The 27,042-nt window shown below is 46.2% G+C and overlaps 1 protein-coding gene across 6 annotated transcripts in view; it reads left to right on the top strand.

Annotated features, from left to right (window-relative positions):
* The window catches only part of ARHGEF28 (Rho guanine nucleotide exchange factor 28), a 954,264-nt gene that overhangs the window by 789,771 nt on the left and 137,451 nt on the right, over positions 1 to 27,042 (top strand). For all 6 annotated transcript variants that reach the window (XM_086960785.1, XM_086960787.1, XM_086960786.1 and 3 more), the window contains one exon: positions 15,706 to 15,953. In XM_086960785.1, coding sequence (XP_086816911.1) covers positions 15,706 to 15,953 — 248 coding nt within the window. The remainder of the gene's footprint in view (positions 1 to 15,705; positions 15,954 to 27,042) is intronic.

Below are 27,042 nucleotides of genomic sequence, written 5' to 3'. Positions count from 1 at the left end.
ACATACTGTGGCGTACCTGGAAATGCGGCTGAGTCAAATTTCCAGGACGAATAGATGCACCCAGGGTTCTTATTTAAACATACTGTGGCGTACCTAGATATGCGGCTGAGTCGAATTTCCAGGTCGAATAGATGCACCCAGGGTTCCTATTTAAACATACTGTGGCGTACCTGGATACGCGGCTGAGTCAAATTTCCAGGACGAACAGATGCACCCAGGGTTCTTATTTAAACATCCTGTGGCGTACCTGGATATACGGCTGAGTCAAATTTCCAGGACGAATAGATGCACCCATGGTTCTTATTTAAACATACTGTGGCGTACCTTGATAGGCAGCTGAGTCAAATTTCCAGGGCGAATAGATGCACCCAGGGTTCTTATTTAAACATACTGTGGCGTACCTGGAAATGCGGCTGAGTCAAATTTCCAGGACGAATAGATGCACCCAGGGTTCTTATTTAAACATACTGTGGCGTACCTGGATATGCGGCTGAGTCAAATTTCCAGGACGAATAGATGCACCCAGGGTTCTTATTTAAACATACTGTGGCGTACCTGAATATGCGGCTGAGTCAAATTTCCAGGGCGAATAGATGCACCCAGGGTTCTTATTTAAACATAGGGGGTCATTAGGATCGCGGACGGACTTGAGTCCGTCCGCGACCCCTGAGTAGGAGGGAACGTCCGCATGGGCTGCGGCGTTCCCTCTGTGCAGATTAGGATGTGACCGCCAGGGTGGTGGTCACATCCTCTATTTTTAACATTGCGGCGGGTGGAGCTTCAAGCTGCACCCGCAGCAATGTTAAAAATGCATGCATTGCATTTGAATGTAGAAAGTGGCAGGCACCGCGCTGTGCCTGCCGCTTACTGCATACAAATGCAGGGGGGTACCATAGGTACCCCCCATGTGCACCCCCCACAACCCCCCTTCACCTAGGGGGCCAGCAACGGGCCCCCGCAGTGAAGTTACACATGCTTTTCCATGGTGGAAAAGCCGCTGCGGAAAAGCATGTTTCCAAGCACATCCTAATCTGGCTGACGGTGTCTGAGAGACACCATCACCATATTAGTGCTTTTCCGCCGCGGTTGTAAGCCAACCGCGGAGGAAAAGCTGCGTACGGAAACCAGGACCCACCAGCCATCCTAATGTGGCGGTGGGTCTTGTTGGGTCCGCAGAGGATTTTCCGCATCCTCCAGGCCGGCGGTGGCTTCCGCCGGCCCGGAGGATGAGGAAAATCCTCCATCCTAATCAGCCCCATACTGTGGCGTACCTGGATATGCGGCTGAGTCAAATTTCCAGGACGAATAGATGCACCCAGGGTTCTTATTTAAACATACTGTGGCGTACCTGGATATGCGGCTGAGTCAAATTTCCAGGGCGAATAGATGCACCCAGGGTTCCTATTTAAACATACTGTGGCGTACCTGGACATGCGGCTGAGTCAAATTTCCAGGACGAATACATGCATGAGGCACAGGGTCAGACTGATTTGCATATAGCCATGTCTGAACTGGGGTGGCAGAGTGGGCTAAAGAACGGTGATGGATTAAACCAAGATTTTTTGCCTTGGTGTGAGTGTTTGATTGATTCAGATGCTCTGTCCATCACCACCCTTTTTTTGTACCGCTTTTGGCCACCATAAGTGTGGCAGGTTATGCTCAGACGTGAATCCCTTGCTCACTTTGCCACTGGATTCAAGCAAGCCGGGCTGAAGACGGCTGGAATGCCAGAAACCGGTCCTCGGAAGCTTGTTTCTGGTCCAGGGAAGACATGGCTTTGCAGTTCGGGCTGGACTCTTCCCATGAGGCACAGGGTCAGACTGATTTGCATATAGCCATGTCTGAACTGGGGTGGCAGAGCGGGCTAAAGGACGGTGATGGATTAAATCCAGATCTTTTGACTGGGTGTGAGTGTTTGATTGATTCAGATGCTCCGTCCATCACCACCCCTTTTTGTACCGCTGTGACCAGGAGGGGCACGCCAAGCAGGCACTCAATGTGGGCAAAGGAGGGTTGTCCATGCCATGGGTCAGTTGCTTAAAGTATGTGACCAGACATTTTTTCTATGTTTTTAGGAGAGGATGGCCTACAGGTTAGCTGTTATGTGAATCTCAGATCCTTGCACTGACATTCCATGTGCCTGGATGTGCAGTGAGTTTGTAGCACATGTCTAGTATAAGAACTCTGTATGTGATGAGAATCTGAGTACTGGGGCCAGTGGGATCCATTTTGGATAGTTCCTGGTTTAGCCTGGAACAAGATCGAGGGTGAATTCAGCTTCCCAAGCCAGTGGAAGTACATTGACTGGATTCTTGTGGCTGGAAGGTGAAGCTCCAAACACTGAAGTGACGGTAGATGAAGAGAAGGCTCTCATTAGAAATTCAATAGGGGCCTTGTTAGCAAACGTATGCTGATTAGTTCTTCCTGAGCAGCACAGCAATTTGGTGGATGATAATGGTAGAGGATGTGATTGCAGTTTCAATTGTTCGAGGTGAGGCTGTTTTTAGGTAGTTCCTGTCCTTTTTGCTGATTCCTGCTTCTGCAATACTGATGACAACAAGATGCAGAGTCTTCCCACTTCATTGTATGTTTGTTTTGAATACTTCTGCTTGGACTAATCAACAACAAGAGAGATAGGGAGAGTCACGAACACTCTTAGTCCCCAAACTATATTTAGACAACAACAACAAAAGAGTGTTCCTGTTCTGATTTGGATAGAAGATTTGATCGGCGAGACCCGGTTCCGAGGGCCGATTAGGTGTACCTACAGGAGACAGGTGCCGTGGGCGATGTGCCAAATGCGCCGTCCCCTCCCTCCCGCGGTCTATGGGGTGGATTTTCATCCCTTGTGAAGTGCTTTTTATTTTTTGTCTCTAAAATGTAGAGACCTGAGGTTGTGTGCGTCCTGCCCTCGGGTGGCGATGCCCCCTCGCTTTTTGCACTTCACAGACTTTTTTCACTTTCAAGTCCTCTGGTTGGGTGGGCCTTAGAGTGCCCATACCGCCGAGGTTTACACTCTAGGTCCTGACGAATGCCAGGTTAATTATACCACACCGGCTGAAACATGTTCATGTTGACCATTCACGTTGTCACTTAATGCTAGTGGTAGTAGACCATCCAATTAGTTGGCCTTACTTACCATCACATTTTTTAACCTTGTCCTTGATGATCTCTGATTAAAAGAATTTTTTTGATACATACAAGGCAATTTTAATCCACCACTTCACACTATCCACATAATCTTTCACATAGCCCTCCCACCCTCACAAGACCAGCTCCGCAGTAATTCTGGCGTCGCAGCACACCGGGGTGGCATTCGGTCACACCCGGTGGGGCCCGATGATGAAGCAAGTCACCGACCAGGTCGGTGAGTGAGGGCTTTCTTAACAAACCAAATGGGCTTTGTTGGTTCCTTGTGCTCTGTGCATTTTTTCTATCCAAATCAGAACAGGAACACTCTTTTGTTGTTGTTGTCTACTGCTTGGAGTCAGCATCGTTGTGCTGTGAGCACCACCACCTAGCACAAAGGCTGCGGCTGAGGAACAGCCAGAAAATGACATTTGAAAGAGAACTACCCTGGCAGGTTCTGAAACCTTATTCAATGGATCCACATCCTTATCTGGAAAATGTGTATAAAGGTAGTATCCAAAACATCCCACTTTGTTACAGTTCAAAAATTCTTCATGACCAAGGAAGTGACAAGGGCTGGCTTATGAATAGCAGCCAGTCGCCCAAAGCTTAGTAACATCACTTGAAATGTGATCTTTTTGCTGGAGTATCTAAGGGCCTACCCAGCACATCGAAGACTACTTGTCTACTGAGAGACAGAAGGTGAGAGACTGTAAGTAAGGAGAAGCCCAGCATGTTCCCAGTGTGGGGAATAGCCATAAAAAGCAAGTGGCTACAAAGGAGATAAGCCATTAGCTAGCTGAGTGCAGAAGGATTCATCCAGTCTCTCTGAGTGGTTCTTGTCATGACCTGCAGTGACTACTACTCATCGCTTGTGTTTGGAGTGCCCCATCATTTCTCGAGTTGGCGTCCTGATCAGCCCAGGAGTCACACGTGCTAAAATCATCCAAAAGGGCAAGACTAGCCAGAGGTCGCTCCTGTCATCCTAGCATTCCTGGCTGCATCTGGCCTAGGGAGGCCACTGCTGCAGAAGATGAGAGCTGCCAAGTGAGTTGCTGCCCTCCCAGCTGTTAAGTTATGAGCATGGTTGCAGCCACGGCCCCGTTTGTTCAAGAGTCCCTACCTTAGGAGCACGACTGCTGCATGTATCCAACCGCACCACCTCAAACTGCAACTACAAGATGAAGGTAACCACAGGGTTTAAGTCTGTGAGTGGAATGAGAGACTGAGTAGCAGATTGAGGTCTGCATAATGAATTTAATTTGTTTACAGAGCAACCTCAAAGAGGTGAAAACAAACTGACCTGTTGGGCGCATCTATTGTATTGTATTGTATTGTGGTATACTTATATAGCGCAAACCTGTCACCACCAAGGGCATCCTGGCGCTTTGAACACTGATCCAGCAGATTCAGCAACTAGCCTGTCCTAGGGAAGAGGTAGGTTTTCAACGCCTTTCTAAAGGCTAAGAGATCTTCAAGGCTCCTTAGGGATATTGGCAAGGAGTTCCAGAGTCTGGCCGCCGCTACTCTGAACGATCAGCCACCCATCCTCACTCTCTGGAAACGCGGAACTACTAGTAGCCTGGATGAAGAGGAACGTAAAGCTCGGGATGGAAGGTACCAGGCAAACATTCTTTGCAGAGGGATCGGGCCCAGGCCATGGATAGCTCTGAACACAATGCACGCTGCTTTGTAACGAACGCGTAGATGGACCGGCAGCCAATGGAGTTCCTGTAACGCTGCCGTGGAAGAGCTGTGGTAGGGGCGGGATAGGGCGAGTTTGGCAGCCAAATTTTGCACCTTTTGGAGCTTGCCCAGAAGTGTTACCGGGGGTTCCAGAAGTAGTGCGTTACAGTAGTCGAGTCGACTTAGGATGGTACTCCGCACTACTTCGGGTCTGGCTTGCTCAGGGAGGAGGGGTAAAACCTTGCGCAGCATGCGGATAAGCATCATGCACGTTGAGGTGGTCTTATTTACGTGCAGATCCAGCTGCAAGTTGGGCCCAAAAATGACACCCAGATTACGCGCCGATTGTGCGGCTGACACCGTCTCTGAAAATGACGGGGGCCAAAAATCGTTTGGGAGATCTCTGGGAACTCGGTCGTTGGAGCAGTGCAGGACCTCCGTCTTAGTTCCATTGAACTGTAACCAGTTCAAACGGAGCCATTCCGCTGTAGCCTGCATGCACCGGTGGAAGGTCTCCAATGGGACTGCATCCTGTCCCTCCAGTGAAAAGACCAGCTGGGTATCATCCGCAAAGTTAAATGCGGAGATCCCAAATGATTTAATGAGCTGGACTAGAGGGCGGAGGTAAATATTAAAGAGTATAGGGCTGATGGCTGAGCCCTGAGGTACTCCTTGACCTACTCTCCGCTCCTCTGAGCTCAAGGGAGGGAGCGAAACCCGTTGCTGACGGTTGTCCAGATAGGAAATTAGCCAGTCCCTGGCCTTGTCTTTGACCCCGCACTCTTCCAGCCTCGATATTAAGGTAGGATGGCTGACCGTGTCGAACGCGGCCGACATGTCGAGCAGCACCAAAAAGGCTGCCCGACCACTGTCGACTCGCGCCCGCAGATTGTCTAACATGGTCACTAACGTGGATTCCGTCCCATGAGCTGGGCGGAAACCGAATTGCGTCTCATCCAACCAGATGTTCCCTTCTAAGAAGCCGGACAGAGTGCTGGTAACCAATTTTTCCATGATTTTGACTGGAAAAGGAAGCAGGGAAATTGGCCGGTAATTGGAGAGGCAAGCAGGGTCAAGCGTAGGTTTTTTTAAGAGCGGGGATACCACTGCCTTCTTCCAACAACCCGGTACAGTCCCTGTTTCAAACGACTGGCAACAGATGGAATGCAAAGGCTGGAAGAGTTCCTCCTGAAACATCCTCCAGAGTTTTGGAGGAAGAGGATCAAGAGGCGAGCCAGATGAGATCTTGAGGGCTAGGCTGCCAAACTCCTCCAAGGAGGGAAGGGGAAAGCTACTCAGCTGGGGTCGACTGGCCTCAATCGCCGGAGCTCCCAGACTGAAGGCCTGGTCCAAGGAGGGAAGGGAAGAGCTACTCAGCTGGGGTCGACTGGCCTCAATCGCCGGAGCTCCCAGACTGAGGGCCTGGTCCAAAGAGGGAAGGAGAAAGCTACTCAGCTGTGGTCGACTGGCCTCAATCGCCGGAGCTCCCAGACTGAAGGCCTGGTCCAAAGAGGGAAGGGAAGAGCTACTCAGTTGGGGTCGACTGGCCTCAATCGCCGGAGCTCCCAGACTGAGGGCCTGGTCCAAAAAGGGAAGGGGAAAGCTACTCAGCTGGGGTCGACTGGTCTCAATCGCCGGAGCTCCCAAACTGAGGGCCCGGTCCTCTGGTCGGGGTCGACTGAAAGGCGTGGCCGGAGCTTCCAAACAGAGGTGAGAAACCCTCTGCAGGGGTCGACTGGCCATCGCCTCCGGAGCTCCCAAACCAGTGGTAGAATTTACTGGGTCCTGCAGACCCTCCAGGATTTTGCAGATTTTCTCCTCAAAGGCATCAGCCAGTGAGTCACAAAGAACTTGCGATGAGGGGACGGAGCTGGCCACGCACGAAGGGTGGGCAAGGTCCCTGACAATTTTGAAGAGGGCCTGTGCCTTATTTGGGGCCTGATTCAAGGTGGATTCAAGATAGGCCGCTTTAGCCATCTTGATCTGAGCCTTGTATTTTTGTATGGCGGTCCGGAACACAGTTTTCTCCGATTCTAAGTACTGTTTCCTCCACGCCCTTTCTGCACGTTTACAGTCAAGTTTAAGCTGGCGTAATTCGCTCGTATACCAAGGGCTAGCTCGATTCACCCTCCCTCATGACTTCCGGAGGGGTGCCAACTTATCCAGCGAGCTCGAGATGGACTGGCAGAAGAGAGTGTAACTCTCTTCAGCTGTGTTGCCCAGCTTAAAGTCCTTACCTAAGATATTCGGCAGTGGAGAGGTTTTAAGAATTCGGGACCAAGGTCTCTCTAGCTTGGCTTGGGGTAATCCTGCCTCCCGCGAGGTGAGATCCTCTGAACAAAGAGAGAACAAAATCAGAAAGTGGTCTGTCCAGAACTGGCACTTAATATCCTCTATTGATACCCATTGTGGATCCGCAAATATTAAGTCTAGGATATGACCCTTCCGATGCGTGGTGGCATTCACCAACTGTTCCAACTTGATGTCCATGCAGGCTTGACTGAGGGAAAAGAGTGCATTGTCCAGTGAGCCACCTGCCCACAAGTTAAAATCACCAAGAATCAGTAACTTGGAGTGGGAGCTAGAGAGTTCGTAGATCAGGTCAATAAGGAGCGATATGGAAGGTGCCGGTCCCGGGGGACGATAGCACAGGACACCCGAGAAAAGTATCAACTCCTGCTGTTTGACTGTAAAACCCATCAGTTCGAATCCCGGTACCTCTCGAATCTTTAGCTGGGAAAGGGTCAGCGAGTCTTTATAGATGAACCCGATTCCCCCTCCTCGATTGAGTGGGCGAGGGGTATGACTGATTTTATAGCCTGAGGGGCAGGCTAGGCCCAGCTCAACCTCACAGTCCTCACGAGTCCACGTTTCTGTGAGAAAGAGGACATCGAGTTTTTCTGATTCGATAAGGAAGGCAATTTCCGTGTAGTGCTTGCAGAGGGATCTGACGTTAAGCAGCCCACAGGAAATTCGTCTGTTAGTTGGTTGCCTAACCGGGTTCTGGCAAGGTCTGAGCCTAAGTAGCTCATCCCGAGAGTAGGCAATACGAAGTGGGCCAGAGGGGCCAGAGGTAGCGGCCCTAAGCGCGTCCGTTGCGCGAACGGGCGCAAACGGGCTTACCTCTGGCGCACCTCCGACGCGCCCGCTGCGCGCGAGCACTGCGCGTCGATCTATCCATCCTGAAATACTATTACGCTGAGCGGAGGACCGCCTACTAGCCTCTTGCCTTACGCAAGATGGCCGCGGAGTGCCTCGCTCACTACCCAACCCAAAATGTCGGACCCGACTAAGTCTGTCTAATCCCCGCCGAATGCGAGGAAGTGAGCAATTATGTGCCGGTATGCCTTACAAAATTCCCCGGCCTACGGACGCCGACAGAATGAAGAATGGTAAAGGGAGATTCTGACCAAGAGGGTGAGCACTGACAAGGTGAGCGTTAAAGCGCAGCGGAATCTAAAATACAGATACAGATACACTTAAAAATTATAGCGAGTACTAGCGAGTAAAAGCGCGGCAGCTAAATGCGCTGGTAGCAGGTTCTGACTGACCTTGCCTCACAGTTCCTTTAGTAGCACCCCAGAGTGCGGAGGACCGCCTACTAGCCTCTTGCCTTACGCAAGATGGCCGCGGAGTGCCTCGCCTCACTACCCAACCCAAGATGTCGGACCCGACTAAGTCTGTCTAATCCCCGCCGAATGCGAGGAAGTGAGCAATTATGTGCCGGTATGCCTTACAAAATTCCCCGGCCTACGGACGCCGACAGAATGAAGAATGGTAAAGGGAGATTCTGACCAAGAGGGTGAGCACTGACAAGGTGAGCGTTAAAGCGCCGCGGAATCTAAAATACAGATACAGATATCCCGTGGGACTGATTTGAGTGACCTGCTCCAGGACCGGATCAGTGCCTTTTCCCGAGCTTCATGGCGGGGATTATAGACACTGGGGAACCCTGGTAGTGGTTGAGGTTATTGAAGAGTGTAGTGCTTTAAGGAAGACCGCAAACTGGATGACAACCTTGTGTCTAATTCCCCTAATTACACTGTGTAGAATGATGTTATGTTGTGTGATTAAAGTGGTTTCTTTTATTAGGCTGTTGTGTCTGTTGGTTGACTGTTGAGTTCTGAGCTTTTTCCACCCACACTACTTTCCTAGGAGTCTTTGATGGCTCGCCATTGCTAGCATGAAGGTACAATGTGGAATGGGTATAGTTGGCTCAGTCTCCTGAGTTATAGCGGGACGGATGCCAGTACACCATTGGCAAACAATGCCATCAACCAAGCGTTGGGGCCCAGTAGCCTCTGTCTGCCGTGGCGTGACAACTGTGACACATGGATGAAAGTACTCCACTTTGGTCTGTGAAATACTTGCTCAAATTCATAAACTTAAAACTTGCTGTATGCAGCCATGCACATCTTTGCAACAAAGTGCAACTCGTCAGTTCAGTACAAAAAATATTTCACTCCAACCTGCAATTAGTTTTTCTCCTGAGTAATAATCATGCCTGCAGTATTGTTTGGAATAACTCTCAGAAAGAGAAGAAATACATTTGTATGTGGCTTCTATATTTCTCCTCCCTAAATGGTTGTCTGGTCTATTGAAAGCATCCATCTCCAATGATCTTTCTATATTATTTTCCTTATATAAGAAATCCTCTTTATACAAAACATCCAGTGCATCTCAACATTTATTTGCTTCTCTGCTCCGTACACTAACTGGATCTTACTGGTCAATACTTCTGAATATCTCATGAATAATATCTACACTTTTTAGACCTCAACTGCAGACAGTTATAACTGTCTTTCGGTTATTCTATTGATTTCAATACATAGCATAACTAGAGTGGGTTTTGGTCAGTACCATGCTCATGATTTCATGTCGTTTTTGTTTATCTCAGTTGTTTGCTCTTGATTCAGGGTTTCCCTCCCTGTTCTTTTGTTATCCCCCTCCCCTCACATGCTTTATCATGTGTAATAAATTCTGATTCTCACTTCTTAGTGGTCCAACTGTAAGATGCAATTTTGTTATTTTCTTTGGATAGGTCAAGATCGCTGTATCCATCAGGACAGCCCGTGGCTCACAATGCAATAACTCCACAGCCCAGCTTTCTCTCCTTTTACTCATTTAATTTATGCTTGTCTTTGACAATGCACAGCACTCTGCTGCTGTTTGGATGGGTTTGCAGTATAGAAATACCATTACATACATGCATACATACATGCAAATTTACATTCATATATACATACATTACAAATTGCCCTTTAAAATGTGATCTCTGAGGCATCAACTATAAAGGATCACAATTATGGGAACTCGCTCAATAATTACTGGGTGTGATATAAATTGCACCCTCTGTTAAATTATGGCACGTCAAACCTGCCAGAATTTATCAGTGGAAAAAGGCCTTGTATTTATTGATACATGCAGAATTTGGTGCTCTAGACACTAAAATCTGCATGCCATTTTCCAAAAACATGGAATAGGTGTAATTTGTTGCCCCCAATAAATTCCGAACCTCGAGGTGTCAGATTTTTTGGGGATGTGACAAAGCATGACTTCTTCCAGGGCCCTCATAATCAGGCCTTAAACTTCTTTTTATTTTTTATTTTTTTTTAAAGTACACAATATTTTTATGTGGGGGTAAAAATTTATATAAAGATCAATCAATAAATATAACAATACAGTACATTTCAAATTCTTATTCTATCGTCCATCTATTTCTTAACCGGGGCCCATAATCGTCTTTCCATTTCTCGTTTTTTAACACCTTTAAATTCGTAGAGGCTAGGCTCAATATTGTAAATGGCTAAGAATCTAGAGATCCACATCTGAAAAGACGGGGCTGTTACATCCTTCCAACCGGCTGAAATAATGATTCTGAGCACGGCGATCGACATAAAAACCAAAGCAGCCTCGTCATCTGTTAAAACCAGTTTAGAATCTGAGCCAAATAACATTAATGTTGGGGATAGATCGATCCTTTGACCTAGCAACCCCTCCCAGAATTTTGGGGCATATTACCAAGCAATAGCGGTAATTATCGCTATTGCTTGGTTAGAGACAAAAATTTACCGCTGCGATGCGGCGATTTTTACCGCAAATAAACCTTGGTATTACCAAGGTTTATCGCAAATGCGATAAAAATCGCCGCAATGCATGAATATCGCTGAAAAGTCCGCGATATTCATGCATTACCGCGCTAAAGCTCTTAGCCATGTTATCCACCTCCCATTGGATAACATGGCTAAGAACTGCTCAGGGCAGGTGTTAGCTTTTGGAGATATTCGTGCTTAGCGCAAATATCTCCAAAAGTTGGTAATAGGAGATAGCGATGTTAGCGATTGTTTTCAGTCACTAACATCTTGGCACGCCCACTTTGCATATCATTAGTCATAAATATCACTGACATGCAAAGTGGGGCCCAAGATGGTTGCTATCTCCTACTAGCTGTCGCTAACTGGTGTTAGCGACAGCTAGGTAATAGGGAGATAATTTTATCTCCGCTTTCTTGGCTTTTAAAGCCAAAAAAGCGGAGATAAACCCCCTTGATAATATGCCCCTTTGTTATTCCATCCAGGGCGGGGGTCAATCATTCATAAGTAAAGAAGATATGTAGTAGGTCTGCTTGTCCCTTATTGCATCTCGGGCAGCAATCATCATTCCTAACACCCCAAGCAAATAATTTAGCCGGTGTATGGTATAGATTAAAGACTGTTTTAAAATATTGTGCTCGTAAATTGGACGCCCGAAAAATCTTTTTATTCAAGGTTAATGCTAGCTCCAAATCTACATCCGGGTTTCCCAATTTAGTTGCCAATCACTTTCTACTTTTCCTACATCGTCCTGTAATCTGGACACCAGCATGTTGTAAAAATCTTTTATCTTCCTACATCTTCTTCTCATACCTTCAAACACAGGAAAGTCTACGAGGGGTTTGAGCTTTGGTCTACAAGCCTGTAAGATGCCGGAGATTTGGCCATATATAAGCCAATGATTTGAGGGGAGGCCATATCTCCTTTGCATGTCCTCAAACCCGCTTATCCTATCTCCTACCATTAGGTCTCCAATAGTCTTAACCCCTAAATCCTTCCAGACTTGTAGGATCCCGTCATTGCTTAAGTGAGGAAAAAGGCTAGAATTAACCAAGAGGAGAGAAGGGTTGACTTTAGGGATATGATAACATTTTTAAATTGATTTCCATACTTGCCATGCACCTAGCAGGATCTTAAATTGTGCCTTTCTATAGAACCTATATTCCAGTTCCGTCAGCAGTAATCCCATAGCTTTCTCCCCCATTAGTAAATTAAAGATGGGAGGGGGACCCTGGTTGTCTGTAATAATCGCATCAGTGTCGCATTGAAACAGGATTGACATCTGGCTTAGGAGACAGGTCCAGTGATACAATCTCAGGTTTGGAAGTGCCATCCCACCCCTTTCCCACGGAAGGGACATAAGGGTCGTTGAGCGTCTAACCTTGCCATACTGCCATATGAACTTGATGAAGACAGACTCTAGTTGCTTCAGAATTTTCTCCTCAATATATAGGGGAATGGCTCTAAATAGATATAGCACCCTTGGAAACATCGCCATTTTTACAACATTTACTCTCCCGACCAACGAAAGATGAAGGGCATCCATCCTTTTCAGTTCTACCTCTATGGATTTAATAAGGGGAGGGTAATTCTCTTCCACTATCTTACCCACTGTAGCATTTATCTTAACCCCTAAATATAAAGCAGAATCAACATACCTAGGGTCGGGTCTTGATATGTTTCTAGAGCAAATTATCTGGGTTTTAGATTCATTCAGAAGATATCCAGAACCTTGACCAAAAAGTTTAGCCATCTGTACCAGTTCTGCGAGTGCTTGCTGCGGGTCTGTTGTGATAACCGCCAGGTCATCAGCGTAGGCTAAAATCTTGTTTTCATAACTATTATAAATCACAGGAGATATTCTAGGGCACTCTAGAATCTTCTGAATGAGCGTATCGATGTATAGAGTGAATAGTATGGGGGAGCAGGGACAACCCTGCCGTGTCCCTCTACTTATCTTAAACTTGTCTGATTTCTCTCCCATTACCGTAATTATCACTTCTGGGTCAATATACTAGGCATGAGCGAATTTTGCGGATCTCGCGTTCGCGAATTTTGCGGATTTGCGGATTCGCAATCCGCAAAATCCGCGAATTCCCGCGAATTTGCGGATTTTTTTTTTTTTGTGTTCGCCCGTGTTTCTGCCAGTTCGCGAGGGTTTTTACAATTTCGCAATTTGCGAACTTACCTGTCGGGTCGCAAGTTTTGCGAACTTGTTGTTTCTACGTGTCCAGCCTGTTTGGGACACTCTTCTTCATCACTGCCACTCTCTGTCACCACTGCCACTCTCTGACTACTCATGCCACCCTCTGGCCCACCCATGCCACCCTCTGTTTCATCACCACACCCTCTGGTTGTCCAGTGTACATTATTTTCGGCAAAGCAAAGCACACCTTCCCTGCCTCAAGTGACCTGAATTAATTTGGGGCTGATTAATGTGTCACAGAATATTTTTTTAGCTGGCACCTGCTTCCTTAGTGCGCCCTGATTAGTGATCTTTTGCACTTGCTAAGTGCTTTCATTGTTGCAAAATTAGTTACAACACCTGCCCTGCCCCAACTGACAATAATGAATTAGGGGCTGATTAATGGATTTTAACTTCCAGCCTGGCTCCTGCTTGTCTCCCTTAGCTGTAATTCAGGACCTTTGTGGCATATGTGTAACTATTCTGAGGTTCAGAGCAGGGTCACATAATAGTTTCAACTGGCAACTGAACTCTGGAGGGGCCCCTCAGGAAGCACTACAGGAAATGGCTACTAATGATGAGCCTGAACTTTTGAACCTGGTAAGTAGTTACTTTCAGTTTTGCTAAGATCGTATTTCTGCAATTTTTGCACTTATTCGCGGGGCGCGAACTCACGCGAACAGTGCGAGCAGTGCAAGCAAAATCCGCTGCTCGCGGATTTGCGGATTTTGCGGGAGATTCGCAAATCTCGCGGATTGCGGATTTCCCGAAAATCCGCAAAATCCGCGAGCGGAACGGATTTTCCGCCCATGCCTACAATATACATAGCTTTAATAGCCCTAACAATATTTGGACCAAAACCCCTCCCGGCCAAAATGCTCCAGAGGAAACTCCACTCCACCCGATCAAAAGCTTTTTCTGCGTCGAGCAGGATCATGGCCATCCCTCCCCCCACGGCTTCCTGGGCATCAAACAGAGTTATTGCTCTAGCTATTTGATCTGTCATACCACGCCCAGGGACAAAACCATGTTGCCATGGAGAGACAAGATCGCCTATGATCCTGCCCAACCTCTTCGCCCAGATCCTTGAATATAGCTTGGTATCAGCATTTATTAAGGATATAGGTCGATATGACCCCGGTTTCTCTGTTGGTTTGCCTTCCTTATGAAAGACTATAATGTTAGTTTCCTTCCATGAATCGGGGACCACCCCAGAGTACAATATCCCATTAAAAAGATCTACTAAAAGAGGAGCGATCTCTTTTTCAATAGCTTTATAAACCTCCGAGGGGAGACCATCAGGACCAGATGCTTTCCCTGGCGCTGATTCTCGCATGGCAGATAAGACTTCCTCAGACGTAATATCTTTATCAAGTGCTTTTCTTGTTGTATCATCCAAACACGGTCCTCTGTCAATACACCTGTCCTCCTGATCAATATTGAAAGGGTCCTTCTCATATAATTTCTGATAGTATTTTTTAAATATCGATAGGATATCTTTTATCTCTGTATATGTTATCCCTTCCTCTTCTATACATGGGATCGCATTCTTTGTTTTTTCCTGTCTAATCCGGAGTGCAAGTGCTCTACCAGCTTGCTCACCCGTTTCATACCTCTTTGCCTTCGAAGCTTGGTACTCCCCTATTGCTTTCTGTGTAACCTCCTTCTGCAGTGCCGCTTTTACTGCCAACAGAACTCCCTGGCTAGCCTCGGTATTACTGCCAGTACCGATATCCTTTATATGTTGTTCTTCCACCTCAACTAATTTGACCATTAGTCTCTCTACTTCGCTTCTATCTTCCTTTCTAAGCCTGGCAGCACAGCTGATTGTTTCTCCTCTTAAAGCAGCTTTGAAAGCCTCCCAGACCCCATTTCGGGATGTACTATATCTATTTGCCGCAAAAAATTCGCCAGCCCATTTATTCAAATGATCCACGAATCTACTATCTGCTAACAGCCTTCTTTCAAAGGTCCAGTTTGTTTTAGACCGTTCTAGGCCTTAAACTTCTAATGAATAGTATTACCAGTACAGTCAATCTTCTTCTTTACTCATGTCCCCAGGTCTCTAAAATATTAGAATCATAGGTCCCATGATGAGAATGAGTCTAGTTGAAGTACACCAACATAAGCCAGATCTGGTATCGCATAAGACACCAGAACTACATCAATGCATCACTATTACGCCTCAATTGTATGCTGTTGTGACGATGGGTAAAATGCTGACCCAGAAAGGCAGTAGAATTGGCAAAGAATGCAGATTGGCATCATAGGAAGTAAAGGGAGGCTTTTGAATATTCTATCAGCGCCTGCTTTGGAGTCCTTTGTCAACATACCCTCATTGTTGCAGCAGAGGAACTCAGAGGAATACTTCAGGTGGTAAAGTGAGTATGCTCAGGAAATGTGGCATCATTCACTTATTATTGCATGTTTTACTTTTTGGTTTCCTAAAAGGCACCACAAATTCCACGTGTATATAGTGAAATAGAATATTTCTGCACATATGCTTGGAAAATTCCACTTCTGTTATTCCTTCGTTGCATCAATCCCCAGTTTGTTTCCCCCATTATGATTCTATGTGATGGCTTAACTATTCCTCATGCATTTATGTTACAGAACTAATGCAGACAGAACTCCATCATATCCAGACCTTGTTCATAATGTCGGAAATATTCAGGAAAGGAATGAGGGATGAGCTTCAGCTGGACAACAGCACAGTGGATAAAATATTCCCATGCCTTGATGAACTCCTCGACATTCACAAGGAGTTTTTCAACAATATGAAAGAAAGAAGACTGGAATCTACTGAGGACACTGACCGGAATTTCATCATCAGCAGAATAGGCGATATTCTGGTGCAGCAGGTAAGTTCCTTTAAAAAAAATTAATATTCAATTTGATGAAACCTTAGCTAGAGCAATCTAGGACAAAATCTCTGGAATAGAATGAAACTTTGTCACTGTATGCCAACAACCTGCACCAGTTGAAAACAAGCAAGAAAACTGGACATGAGACCCTAATTGTGCATGATCACAGTATTTCGTTTTGTGCTTTTACACCATTATAACAAGTAGCTATAATGCTTAGTTTGAATCCTGCATACTTACTGATCCCTGTACCTTCTGCTTTTGAAGCCATGACAGGAGCAAGCAAATTCACAATTAGTCCTGTACTATGGCTTACTCAACTACATTTCTTTTCCTGACCAAAGCAATAAAATCAGTGGGACTCGCCTGTGTTTTACTTCCTTTCACCCAGTCACCGTTCCCCTAATATTTGTCATATAACTGTTGGTTGTCCGCATTTGATTGATCTTGTTGTCCATGAGACCCTTCCCCAGTTTCATCACCATTGGTCACTTCAAGATGGCCATATCCCTCTGATGGTTTTAATATGTTCATATCTGTTAGTAGTGGTATCCTCAGCCCTGATGTTCTGAAAAATTTTATTCGCACATACAAACTTGCTGTAATCTCGAAGGCGCAGATTGGTCAAATATTAAATTAGCAAAACTGACAAACGTTTTTTAAAAAGCTGCACGGTGTTGCAAGCCATCTACCTTTTCAATTTTGCATAGCCTTAGTTCCTCTAAAGTAGATTGATTTCAGTGTATTGGGTCCAGCATATAGGATCTTCAAGGGCAAAAGGCTGTTTCACCTAAGCAATATTGTAATGAGGAAAGTTTTCTCATAATGATTGTGGTTGAGAGGGTATTACAAGATGCTTGTGCAAACAGTGAGCTATCCTAAATTGGAGGGCAATCTCTTGGGTACATAGGAGAATGTGCAAAATTATTTTGTATCAGCTTCCATGCTTTGAGAACAATTCAGGAACAAGTTGAAAATTCTGACATACAGTAGTGCCATTACATGCAAGATCCATGAGGGTATATCATCTGCTTTTTTATTCTTTGGTGCATCTCTGGTGTCAAGAAGCAGGTGCTAGGAAGCAATGTTGTGTGGTATGAATCCTCCAACAGATAATCTAACAATAGAACAGAGTTGAATTTCCATAGTGGGCTGTAGAAAGCAAGCACAAAGGATCATGTACAGGTTTGAGCTGTGGCACCAAGTTTGGCAAAGGCTAGCATTAATGTTGAAAATGGTGCTTGCAGCCATTTTGACACTGTCTCCTAAATTCAGTCCATGAGGATGTAAAACTATATTGTTAAAAGATCAGAACATCAGGCTTCAAAGAACAGACCACCAAGACTTGAGGGTATATGCTTTACAGGTTTCTTTCAAAAGTATTCAATATCAGTGGAAAAATGTTGCCGGCTTAGCAAAGTTACAGAATCCTGAAGTTATCAAGCTTTGGCCGTATCCACAAAAGATCACATTAGCATCAGCCAAATCCCTTTATTATAGGAGCATTGTTTCCCTACAGTTACATTTGCTATAAAGATAAATTGATACACATTTAAATATCTCAAGATTGGCCATGGTGCCGTCTCAAAACAGCTTGCCTCATTAATGATTGCCTCTTAGAATTTTCAGTCATATGAATAGAAGCCAAAATGTAATAAGAATCTGACTCTTCATCTCTGTTTCCACCTGTGTGGTGCATGGCAGCTCCTTTGTGTCAATCGATTTGGTTAGTATTAATATTAAAAGTAGACAATAAGTATGGTGGAGTGGTGTGGCTCACTGGTTAGAGGCGGCAGACCCGGAAGCAGAGAACGGCCCGGGACCAGGGTTCAATTCCTGACGCGGCAGGGTTGTGGACCAGGGTCAGCGGACTCGATAATTCCTTCCTCAGTGCCTGCTCTAACCTGGGATCACACTCGGCAACTCTGGGCATTAGCTTGCGTCATCTCTACAACGGCCCCCCACATTTGCCGGGGATGCCTGGTTTCACCTTGGAGATACCCAGTAGGGACCATCTCACAGGCATAGCCAGGACGGGTTCCCCAGCGGTCTACAGCGCCACGACGCCTCAGGGCAGCAGTGCGCTTTACAAGACCACATACATTACATTACATACATACATTACATTACATAGGACAATCATGAGTTACAAACATTTAGTGCTCCCCAACTCTTCTGCAGCGGCTCCCCACACCTGCACGGCAAGCTGGAAGAGGGGTACACTGGTGAAATTCACCCAATGAAGTTCACTGGCCAAAACACCAAGGCTGTGCTACTCTTCCTGATACCTCCCCTACTGGCCAATAACATTCTGGGTGGCTCACAGCCAGGCTCCGATGTTGTATCAGCCAGACTTTTGTGGCCAGGGTTGGGTAAACTGAGTCAGTGAAGGGCTCCCTCTGAACTCCAAACGAAATGGTACCAGCTTGGGGATCTGGGGTATATTCCCACTTCTAGACTTCTTGTGCCCCGTACTATACAAGATATACAAATATGAGAGTGCCCAGTTGGACTTTGGTGGCTAAAGTGACACTCTCAATAGGATTTACGTTATCCCTCTTCCCATCCCATAACCCCTGTTAGTCACAACAAATGACTATATGGGCTAGATGGGAAAGCTGAAACCGGGAGAGTTAGTGCTGTGGTTTTCCCAGATAGAGACCTCTCCAGCAGTAGGTTCAGCCAAACTTGACATGATTCTAGAGGCCAACGGAATGACCAAGGCCTCCCTCGAAGCGACAACCAATGCCATCGCTATAGACATCATCCTAATATGAGATGATCAGATGAATTTGTCAAAATGGGTCACCCAGTCTGAGTGGACATTACAAGACCTACAGCCCCAGATCTCTGACCTCGCAGCAAGTTAATCACCTAACCGAGCAGGTTTGGTTCCTCGATGCCAGGGCAGAGGATGTTGAGAGTCGTTAACGGCAGAGTAACATAGGAGTAGGTGGCATGCCCAAGGACTCCATGGGGCAGATTGCTGCTGCCCTCTTCATAACATTGATAAAAAGTTTTAAAACAGTCCACACCCTCTATAGAGAGGTCACCACTGTGTCCCGGCTTGCCGTCCCTAGCTTGGTGCCCCGCTGAGGCTCATAAACTCCTATGAGTAGCTTGACAGGTGGGGCTTCTCAAGCTAGACAACCACCAACTCCTTGCTTTCCTGGATTAGATTTTAGCTGTCCAGCATCAGAGGGCATCTTTGATGGGATTAAAGAGAAGAGGGCTAAAATACTCATTACTGTCCCCAGTCAAACTCAAGATAGTATCAGACCGGGAGACCTTCTTCTTCACAGAGCCAAGGTAACCTGGAACTTGGCTGAGAACTGAGGAATCACTTTACACAGCGATGCTCCTCAAAAATGGGAATGTAAGATGCATAGATGCAGATGATGACGTTCTTAGACTAGACCCAGGATATCCCTAACTCAAGATGTGGCTCCATCACAAGAACAGATCCATGACAGCATATGCTCTGCTTGCGTGGCAGTGGCCTCCTTCCAAATTCTGACTGAACCACTAACTGCTGCCTCATCTGAGGCTTCTGAAGAATGTGACACCTTGTTGACCATAACTCCTCTTCTGGGGCCAGAGATGGGGTGGGCATAACTCACGCAGCTTCACTCCAAGGAATTCGCAGTTTCCAGAAAAACTCTGTGAGATTCTGCGTGCGCCAACATTTTGGCATGTCGCACTGCTTACGCTGATTTTCAGTGGAGGGAGCTTGGCCCGTGCTGTAAAAATTGCATAAACTGCACCACGCATCGCTCCAGAGGGCGCTGCTTCTTCTTGCCACTTGAGATGATATTCTACTCAAGCGACAGCTTTCTCAAGGCGAGCGGCAGTGACCTGTCACAACCCCCTGCACTGAGAAACAATGCCAAGACTGGTCCTTGATTTGTTTCTTGCCAACTTAATGCTGGTGAGCCGGGCAAGAGAAAAACTCGACCACACAGCAGTTGCTGGTGTTTTTCCGGGACTCTGTGCCCAAAGCAGAGTGCAGAGCGGGCAAAACTCAGCTAACTTTGCTGGCGGAGTGGTGTTTATCACCCACCCCTAGACAAGAGTCTCCTCTGGTGTTAATACTAGAAACCCAGGTGACATCGGATTAGGAGTGTCCCCCAGTAGTAACTCATGGAGTCAATCACTTGTCCTCCTCCTCATCATCGGTAGAACACATGGTCCTCAGTTCCAGGGGCCAATTCCTTCTCAGGGCCCACGCAATATGCGGCCTTGGTAATCACCCTGTCAAATAATCCTAGCCAGGATAGAACAAAATTCAAAGAAGACATATCAGCCATTGCAGAGTGGATGACAGCCAACGTTCTGCAGTTGAACTCAGCCAAATCTGAGATTCATCTGGTTGGCAAAGATTCCCATCTCTGGGACAATGAATGGTGGCCTCCTGCCCCTAAATCGGTGGTGAAGAATCTGGGAATTATGCTCGATAAAGATCTTAACTTTGAGACTATGCCAAATCAGTGGCCGGGAAATGTTTCAGGCTACTTCATGGCCTTAAGCCGATACTGGGTCTGCTTGATGCCCAAGCACATCAGCTGATCATCCAAGCTTCCATACTGGCCTGATTAGACTATTGCAATGTTCTTCTTCTGGGCTCCAGTAAGCCTGTGATGAATCGATTGCAGCGGGTCCAGAACGCTGCAGCCTGTGCCATCTTTGCCCTCCCCAAGCACTGCCATGTCTCCAACCTCCTCCACCATCTGCTCTGGCTGCCCCTTGAACAAAGAGTTTGTTTCAAGGCGCTCTGTATCATGCCCATTATGCACCCTCACGAGCGCTGCGCTCGGTGAACTTGCTTCTTAGAAGAATTCCACTTATACAAAGGACCAGATCTGGCGGTCGATCCTTCAGGCGGCTGGCCCCCGCCTTATGGAACTCCCTCTGTCTACACATCCGTAGCAATTCTGATCACCAGGCCTTCAGAAGGTTAGTAAAGACCTGGCTCTTCTCTCAATGCTAACTCCTCGCTTGCTCCCCAGTCGTCTTGCTTCAGCGCAGGGACGCCTCTTTGCCGAGGCAGCTATGCGCTCTACAAGCATTCTAATCTAATCAATGAATCCTGCATGCATGCTTTTTTCTTCTGTTCCTTTTCCCTCCATTAACCTCAGAGAATTTATGTCCCCCCCGCTATCTCCTCTGTTGGACATGAATCACTGGAGATTCACTCTTTCTTGCGGTCTGCCATTGGTGGCTGCCGGCTCCCTCCCTGGTAGTGGGCTGCAGGCTCTACCTTTTGGAAATCAGGGGAGCACGACACTGGACTTCCAAGTTTTGAAAGGGACTCCCAACATGCTCCATGCAAAGAGTACTCTTCCTTTTGACTTTTCTGGATAATGGACCAATTGCTGCAGTCTTTAGAGTCATGTTTAAGTTTATTGTTATTTTGTCTTCCTGGTTCAGGGATTGTATACACAAACATGCTTCATGCAAGGTGGGCTGGGAAGGAATATATTCTATTCTATTCTATTCTATGGTTTTGTTAAAGAGCAAACAGCTGCCCCAGCGAAGAGGCGTCCCGGCGCTATAGAAGCCACAGAAGCCCCACCGGAGCTAGGTAGACAGGGAGAGAGGAGAGCTAACGAGAGGGGAACAGGTGTGTTTTAATGGCCTTCCGGAAGGTGGAGAGATTATCTAATGATCGGATGTTTAGAGGTAAGGCTTTCCAGAGCTTAGCTCCCAATACTCTAAAGGAGCGGCCGCCAATGCGACAGAGCTTAGAGCGGGGAACGCTCAATAGGTGCTGATTAGAGGATCGGAGTTCGCGATGCGGAACATAGGGGGTGAGAAGATGACGTAGCAGTAGAGGGCTTCCAAGTTTGAGGATTTTAAAAGTCATGACGAGTGTCTTGAACTGTATTCTGGAGTTGATGGGTAGCCAGTGCAATTTGCAGATAGTGGCTCTGGCCGAGCATCTGCGAGGGAGGCCGACCAGGGCTCTTGCCGCTGCGTTTTGCACGCGTTGCAGTCTTGCTATTTTGCTTTTGTTAGCACCTCGGAGGAGAACATTGGCGTAGTGCACGCGAGAGAGGATTGTCGCTTGGATGATAAGTTGGCGGACTTTAGCATCGAAGAAGCCAAGTATGGGACTAAGACTCCTCAGCAAGCCAATGCATGTGGCGGCCACTTTCTTAGTATGGGTCTGATAGCTAAGAGAGGCACCCATCCAGACACCCAGATTTTTTACTAGGGACTTGGGAGGAGGAATGGAGCCTAAGGAAGATGGCCACCAGTGCTCGTTCCAGTGGCTGGTGTTTTTACCCAGGAGTAGCACTCCCGTTTTCCCGGCGTTAAGCTGTAGGCAGTTATCTGTCATCCAACGAGCCACAGCAGCAAGACCATCTTTGAATCTAGAGGCTGAGATGGAGGGACCTTCCGTGAGGGTGATGGTCAGCTGTGTGTCGTCGGCGTACGACACTAGTGTCAGACCCCACTCATGTACCCATATACCATAATGAGTGCTCCAACGGATCCAGCAAAGATAGAACACAGTCTTCACTCTCTCCCTAGGGCACCCCTTAACAGGCTCTCTCCGATAAACTGGGATTTTATGGGGATGTAGGCGATTAGTATTCAGTAGAGAATACATTTCCTCCTGAAGCATCAAGGGCACACATAGCCTTGCTCCCAGAGTCCTATATCACGCAAGCTAAGGGAGTCAAACTCCAGAAGTGCTGGTGAGGTCACTATTAAGTTTTCACACACTCCAGGGGAGTGCTGATCTGGGTGAAAGTAGGGATCCCCTTTGTGGTTGGTGCAGTTGTTGCAGTCTGAGATGGCAGGTTTGTTCTAGTGAAGGGCAGATTGGATGGAGACCCAGTAGTAACAGAAAATATGTACACCCCCAACCCCCCCACACAGATCAGTAGTCATTCCTTTACCCCACAAGCTCTATGGATTTTGGAGACAATTTTAACTGCATTTTCGATGGCTCAATTGATAGCTCACATCCACCTCTTCTACAGGCCTGAACAATTCAGAGTGCAAAGAAACTATCATGCTGGCTCCAGCACTGGTACCTCACAGATGTATGATGACACCATAAATGACACTTCTGGCTTTGCTCCTTTATTCCACATCTCATTTTCTGTTTGTGCACTTAGACAAAACTGTATGTTCCTCCCAGATAGCCCCAGTTCCCCCTCAGATCACTTATGTAGGGACATGCCTGACCACAGCCCCTTACTATTAACCCTACACTGGTGTAAAACTCTAATCTCTTAATCCATTAGGTTGTCTGCAGGCGTCATGTTGGGAGATGGGGACCTACCAAGAAAGAATGAAGGAATACTGTGACAATGAAGATGGCTCATCTTCTTCTTCATAAGTTGAATGGGAGGTTTGTAAGGTGGTTATGTGTGACCATTGTATACACACCTTGGTCAGTGCAAGGAGGCCCTGGAGAGAGACTTAAAGAGGGTGGAGGTCTCCTCTACACAGCTCAAGAGATAGCAGGGGACTGACCCCACCATTCAGGATATCCTACGGGTCCTGAAGGAGGAGGAAGCCAGACTGCTGGGGAGGTAGCTATGTCTAGATTACACTGACTATACCACAAAATTCCATTCTAAAGGGAATACGGCTGGTAAATTGCTTACATGGCTTGCGAACCGGCAGTATGCACAAGCACCTGTTATGTTGCTTCTGACCCAACAAGATACTCTCATCTACTCCCAGCAGGAGTGATAACTGCCATAATCTGTATGAATGTAAAACAAGGGGATTGTACCTATGCCTCCGGGATGTATTACTAAATCACTCAGTAAGACAATAGATAAAGCTAAATGAATTAGTTTTACCAAGACAATTTATTTTGTCAGTATCTTTAGAATAAGTTTTTTAGATGATTATTTTTTAGGCAAGAGAATCAACATTATCAACTCAACCTCTAGCGACTGAATTTTCACAAAAGACTAATATACAAATAACATACAAAAAACATTGAATTAATCATCAATAGACCTTAGCAAAAAAGGACGAATGTACATGTGACATACAAAGAACATTAAATCAACATATATCATTTCATTCCAATTATCAAAAAACAGTTAATCATGGACAGAAAGAGTTTGCCAATATTAAATATGCATTCAGTTTCCACAATGTGGTGCACTATTTCTTTTTAGAACCACATGAGTCAAAGTTTAAACATTCCTTTTAAACTTGAACATTCATATTAAATGTATTAACAAGAATTTTATGCGAACTAGTGCCGCTACGGCACTAGTTCGCATAAAATTCTTGTTAATACATTTAATATGAATAGAAGGCACAGGGAGGCACTGGCACTGTCATAGGCCCCGAATATTTAGGGATTCTATCTAGCAACACAGTTCCATTGTGTTGCTTGCTTGCTGGTGGGCATCTCACAGGAGGAGACCTGTACTAATAGCCCCCTACTGTGCCGCTAACGACCTCATGGACTCTTGCTTCCAGGTGCCTGGCTCGGGTGGCTTGGGAGTGGTCACCCTCTCTTAGAGTCGACCGCATTCAGATGCTGTACTCAGGGCCCATCTATCACCCAACATATCCTCCTCTATGCCCCCTTATCTCACTACTCTGCATTCTCAGGCACACCAATTGATTTTCTGACCGTGACCTCCAACTCTGGGAAGAGTCGCAGGTATGGCCCCTTTGGCGGATCAATTTCATGAGGGCCTTCGTTTCTTAACTGGACCACTTTGGCATCCACAGAGGGCAGTTCCTGAGATCCAGAGCCCTGGCTCACACCCTACAAATGAAATGCTCTACACTGACATAGAAACCGAAACACACGCTCTTATTTAAACTCTTTTAGTGATGGTAAACAGAAGAAAGTGCATTAGGTGGCCATACAGTGCTCTCCAACGTCACATGCACATCTCTGTTCAACCTCTCCTAGACACTTGGAAATCTGAAATAGGATGATTGGTCTATGATAAGGAATAGGATAACATAGTTGCATAACGCCACACCACTTCACGAAATACTAAATTCAAACTCACTCAGTTTTATACTTTACAAAAAGTAATACAATTAATCCCAACGCTAATGCAGTCTCAGCTAACCTCCGCCACATGCTCCGGAACGGCCATTCAGTAATGACCTTCTGGTGTGAAATCCTGAGTAGGCTGACAACTTGCAAACATAGCATCCTGGGAAACTTGAACCTAGGGTTTTATAAGAGGTCCAAAAAAGCAAAGTGGTAGCCCACCTCCTGACCTTGCGCTATGGGTGGCTTAAAGGATGGTTACAATGCAATAGAATGCAGTAGTCCCTCCCACCTACGAGAGTTGGCACCAAGCCACCATAAAATAGGCAGATGAAGATAGCAGAGCCCTACACAGAGATGAGGGCAGGGGCCTCTGGCAATGCCCAATAGCCAGTAATTGGGATGACATACTGCTAACCTTAACAGATGTCCCCAAAGATGATACCCTGCCACCGTGCACCATCAGGGATAGCTATTTTCTCAGACCCAGTCCTCCATGTACATTCCATACTCATTCAATATTTCCTTCCCACCTTCTGCCAAAAAGTGCGTTCCCCAATAACATACTCCGTTTACTTCCAAAAGTGCAAAGTATAGCTTTGAGTTAATACATCCTGACCACCAACGACCTTGGTTGACCATGATTTGGTTGTTCTTCTGTTTTCTTTTGCTATTTTGTTGATCACATAGGGTGTGCTGTAATTTTATGCTTTTACATAAGGGTTTCATATGTCAGTCTGTATAGCAATCTTATATCCACCTCGTGGATGCACCTCCTTTGAGATTTAGATTCAAGTTGCTCTCTCAGTGCCACTCCAACCAGAAAACTGGACACTGTACTAAACTTTTGTTGTGAACACTGTTTGGGCGATTGTGTACTAAATGCCCCTAAAAATTGTTTAAAAAGTCACATACATGGATGCCAAAGTCTCATGTGGTGGTAATACCACAAACAGCAGGTGACATTATCGGATTAGGAGCCCTCCGCCCCAATACTAACGTCTTTGAAAACATTTTCCTGCAGCAGGTGATGAAGAGTTTGTGCTAAGAATATGGGTTTACTAGTGCAGTCACATATATAGGCGGTTCCTGAGCACATGCTATTAATTTACCACTATGCATCACTCTTATGACTTTAGGTTAAGATATCGATGCTAGAAATGTCAGTCAACTCTACAGGATTTCCGTACCTCCATTCATTAAATGTAAACTTACTGCCTCATTCATGAAGTACACCATCTCATGGCAGTACAGCCACAGCAACTCTCATTTCCTGGTTATGAAAGAATGACTAAGGAAGAACATCCTAAAGCTAGCTTGGCACCGAGTTAGGTAACCTGCTCAATCTATAATATTAAATGTGTATCCTAAAAATAGATTACCATATGAGTCTGTATAGTTCCATTAATAAGAGTCTCTGGCGTTCTTGGAAAAATGGATATAATGTAATTGCAGCAACAAAATTGTCTATGGTCTGAAATCAAAGCTGGTACAATGCTCTGACAATATGGCATGGTTCTCCAGCATGCACACCACTTCAGTGTTTTCAAAGCTCTGGATGTTCCACTGGAGGGTGGTAGACAGTTGCATAGGCATTCTCCATGTGATTGCGAGGATAAGGTCTATTTTTCAATGAAAAGAGAAGACAGCGAGCCATGATGCCCTGCTTAGGTTATGTGGCCAGAAGGAAAAATGAGCTGGTTGAATGTCTTGCACCGGTCAAGTGACAGTCATCCTCTCGAAATTAGAACATTTGGGAAGATGTTAATACATTCTGCATTACTAAAGCACAACCTTTTAGCAATGTTTAATTCTCTGATGTTATAAATAATAATCCACATTTGTAAAGCGCGAACACTCACCCGTAAGGGTCTCTAGGCGCTGGGGGCCATCGGGAAGATTAAGCAAGCTATTGCCCAGAGTCACATGGTGCTGGGGTAATCTGCCACTTGTGGGGATCGAACCGTGATCCCCAGATTAAAGTGTCATGTCGCCCTGGCCGCTGTGCCACACCTCTCCCTGTTGACCAGTTCTCTCGGTGGTTTCACACTATTAGGGCAAAATCAAGCTTCAGTCTGGAAAATGTGATTT

This window comes from Lissotriton vulgaris, chromosome 3_1 (genome assembly GCF_964263255.1).
Source record: "Lissotriton vulgaris chromosome 3_1, aLisVul1.2, whole genome shotgun sequence".
In the NCBI taxonomy this organism is placed as follows: Eukaryota; Metazoa; Chordata; class Amphibia; order Caudata; family Salamandridae; genus Lissotriton; species Lissotriton vulgaris.
This window is presented reverse-complemented; position numbering and strand designations above follow the sequence as displayed.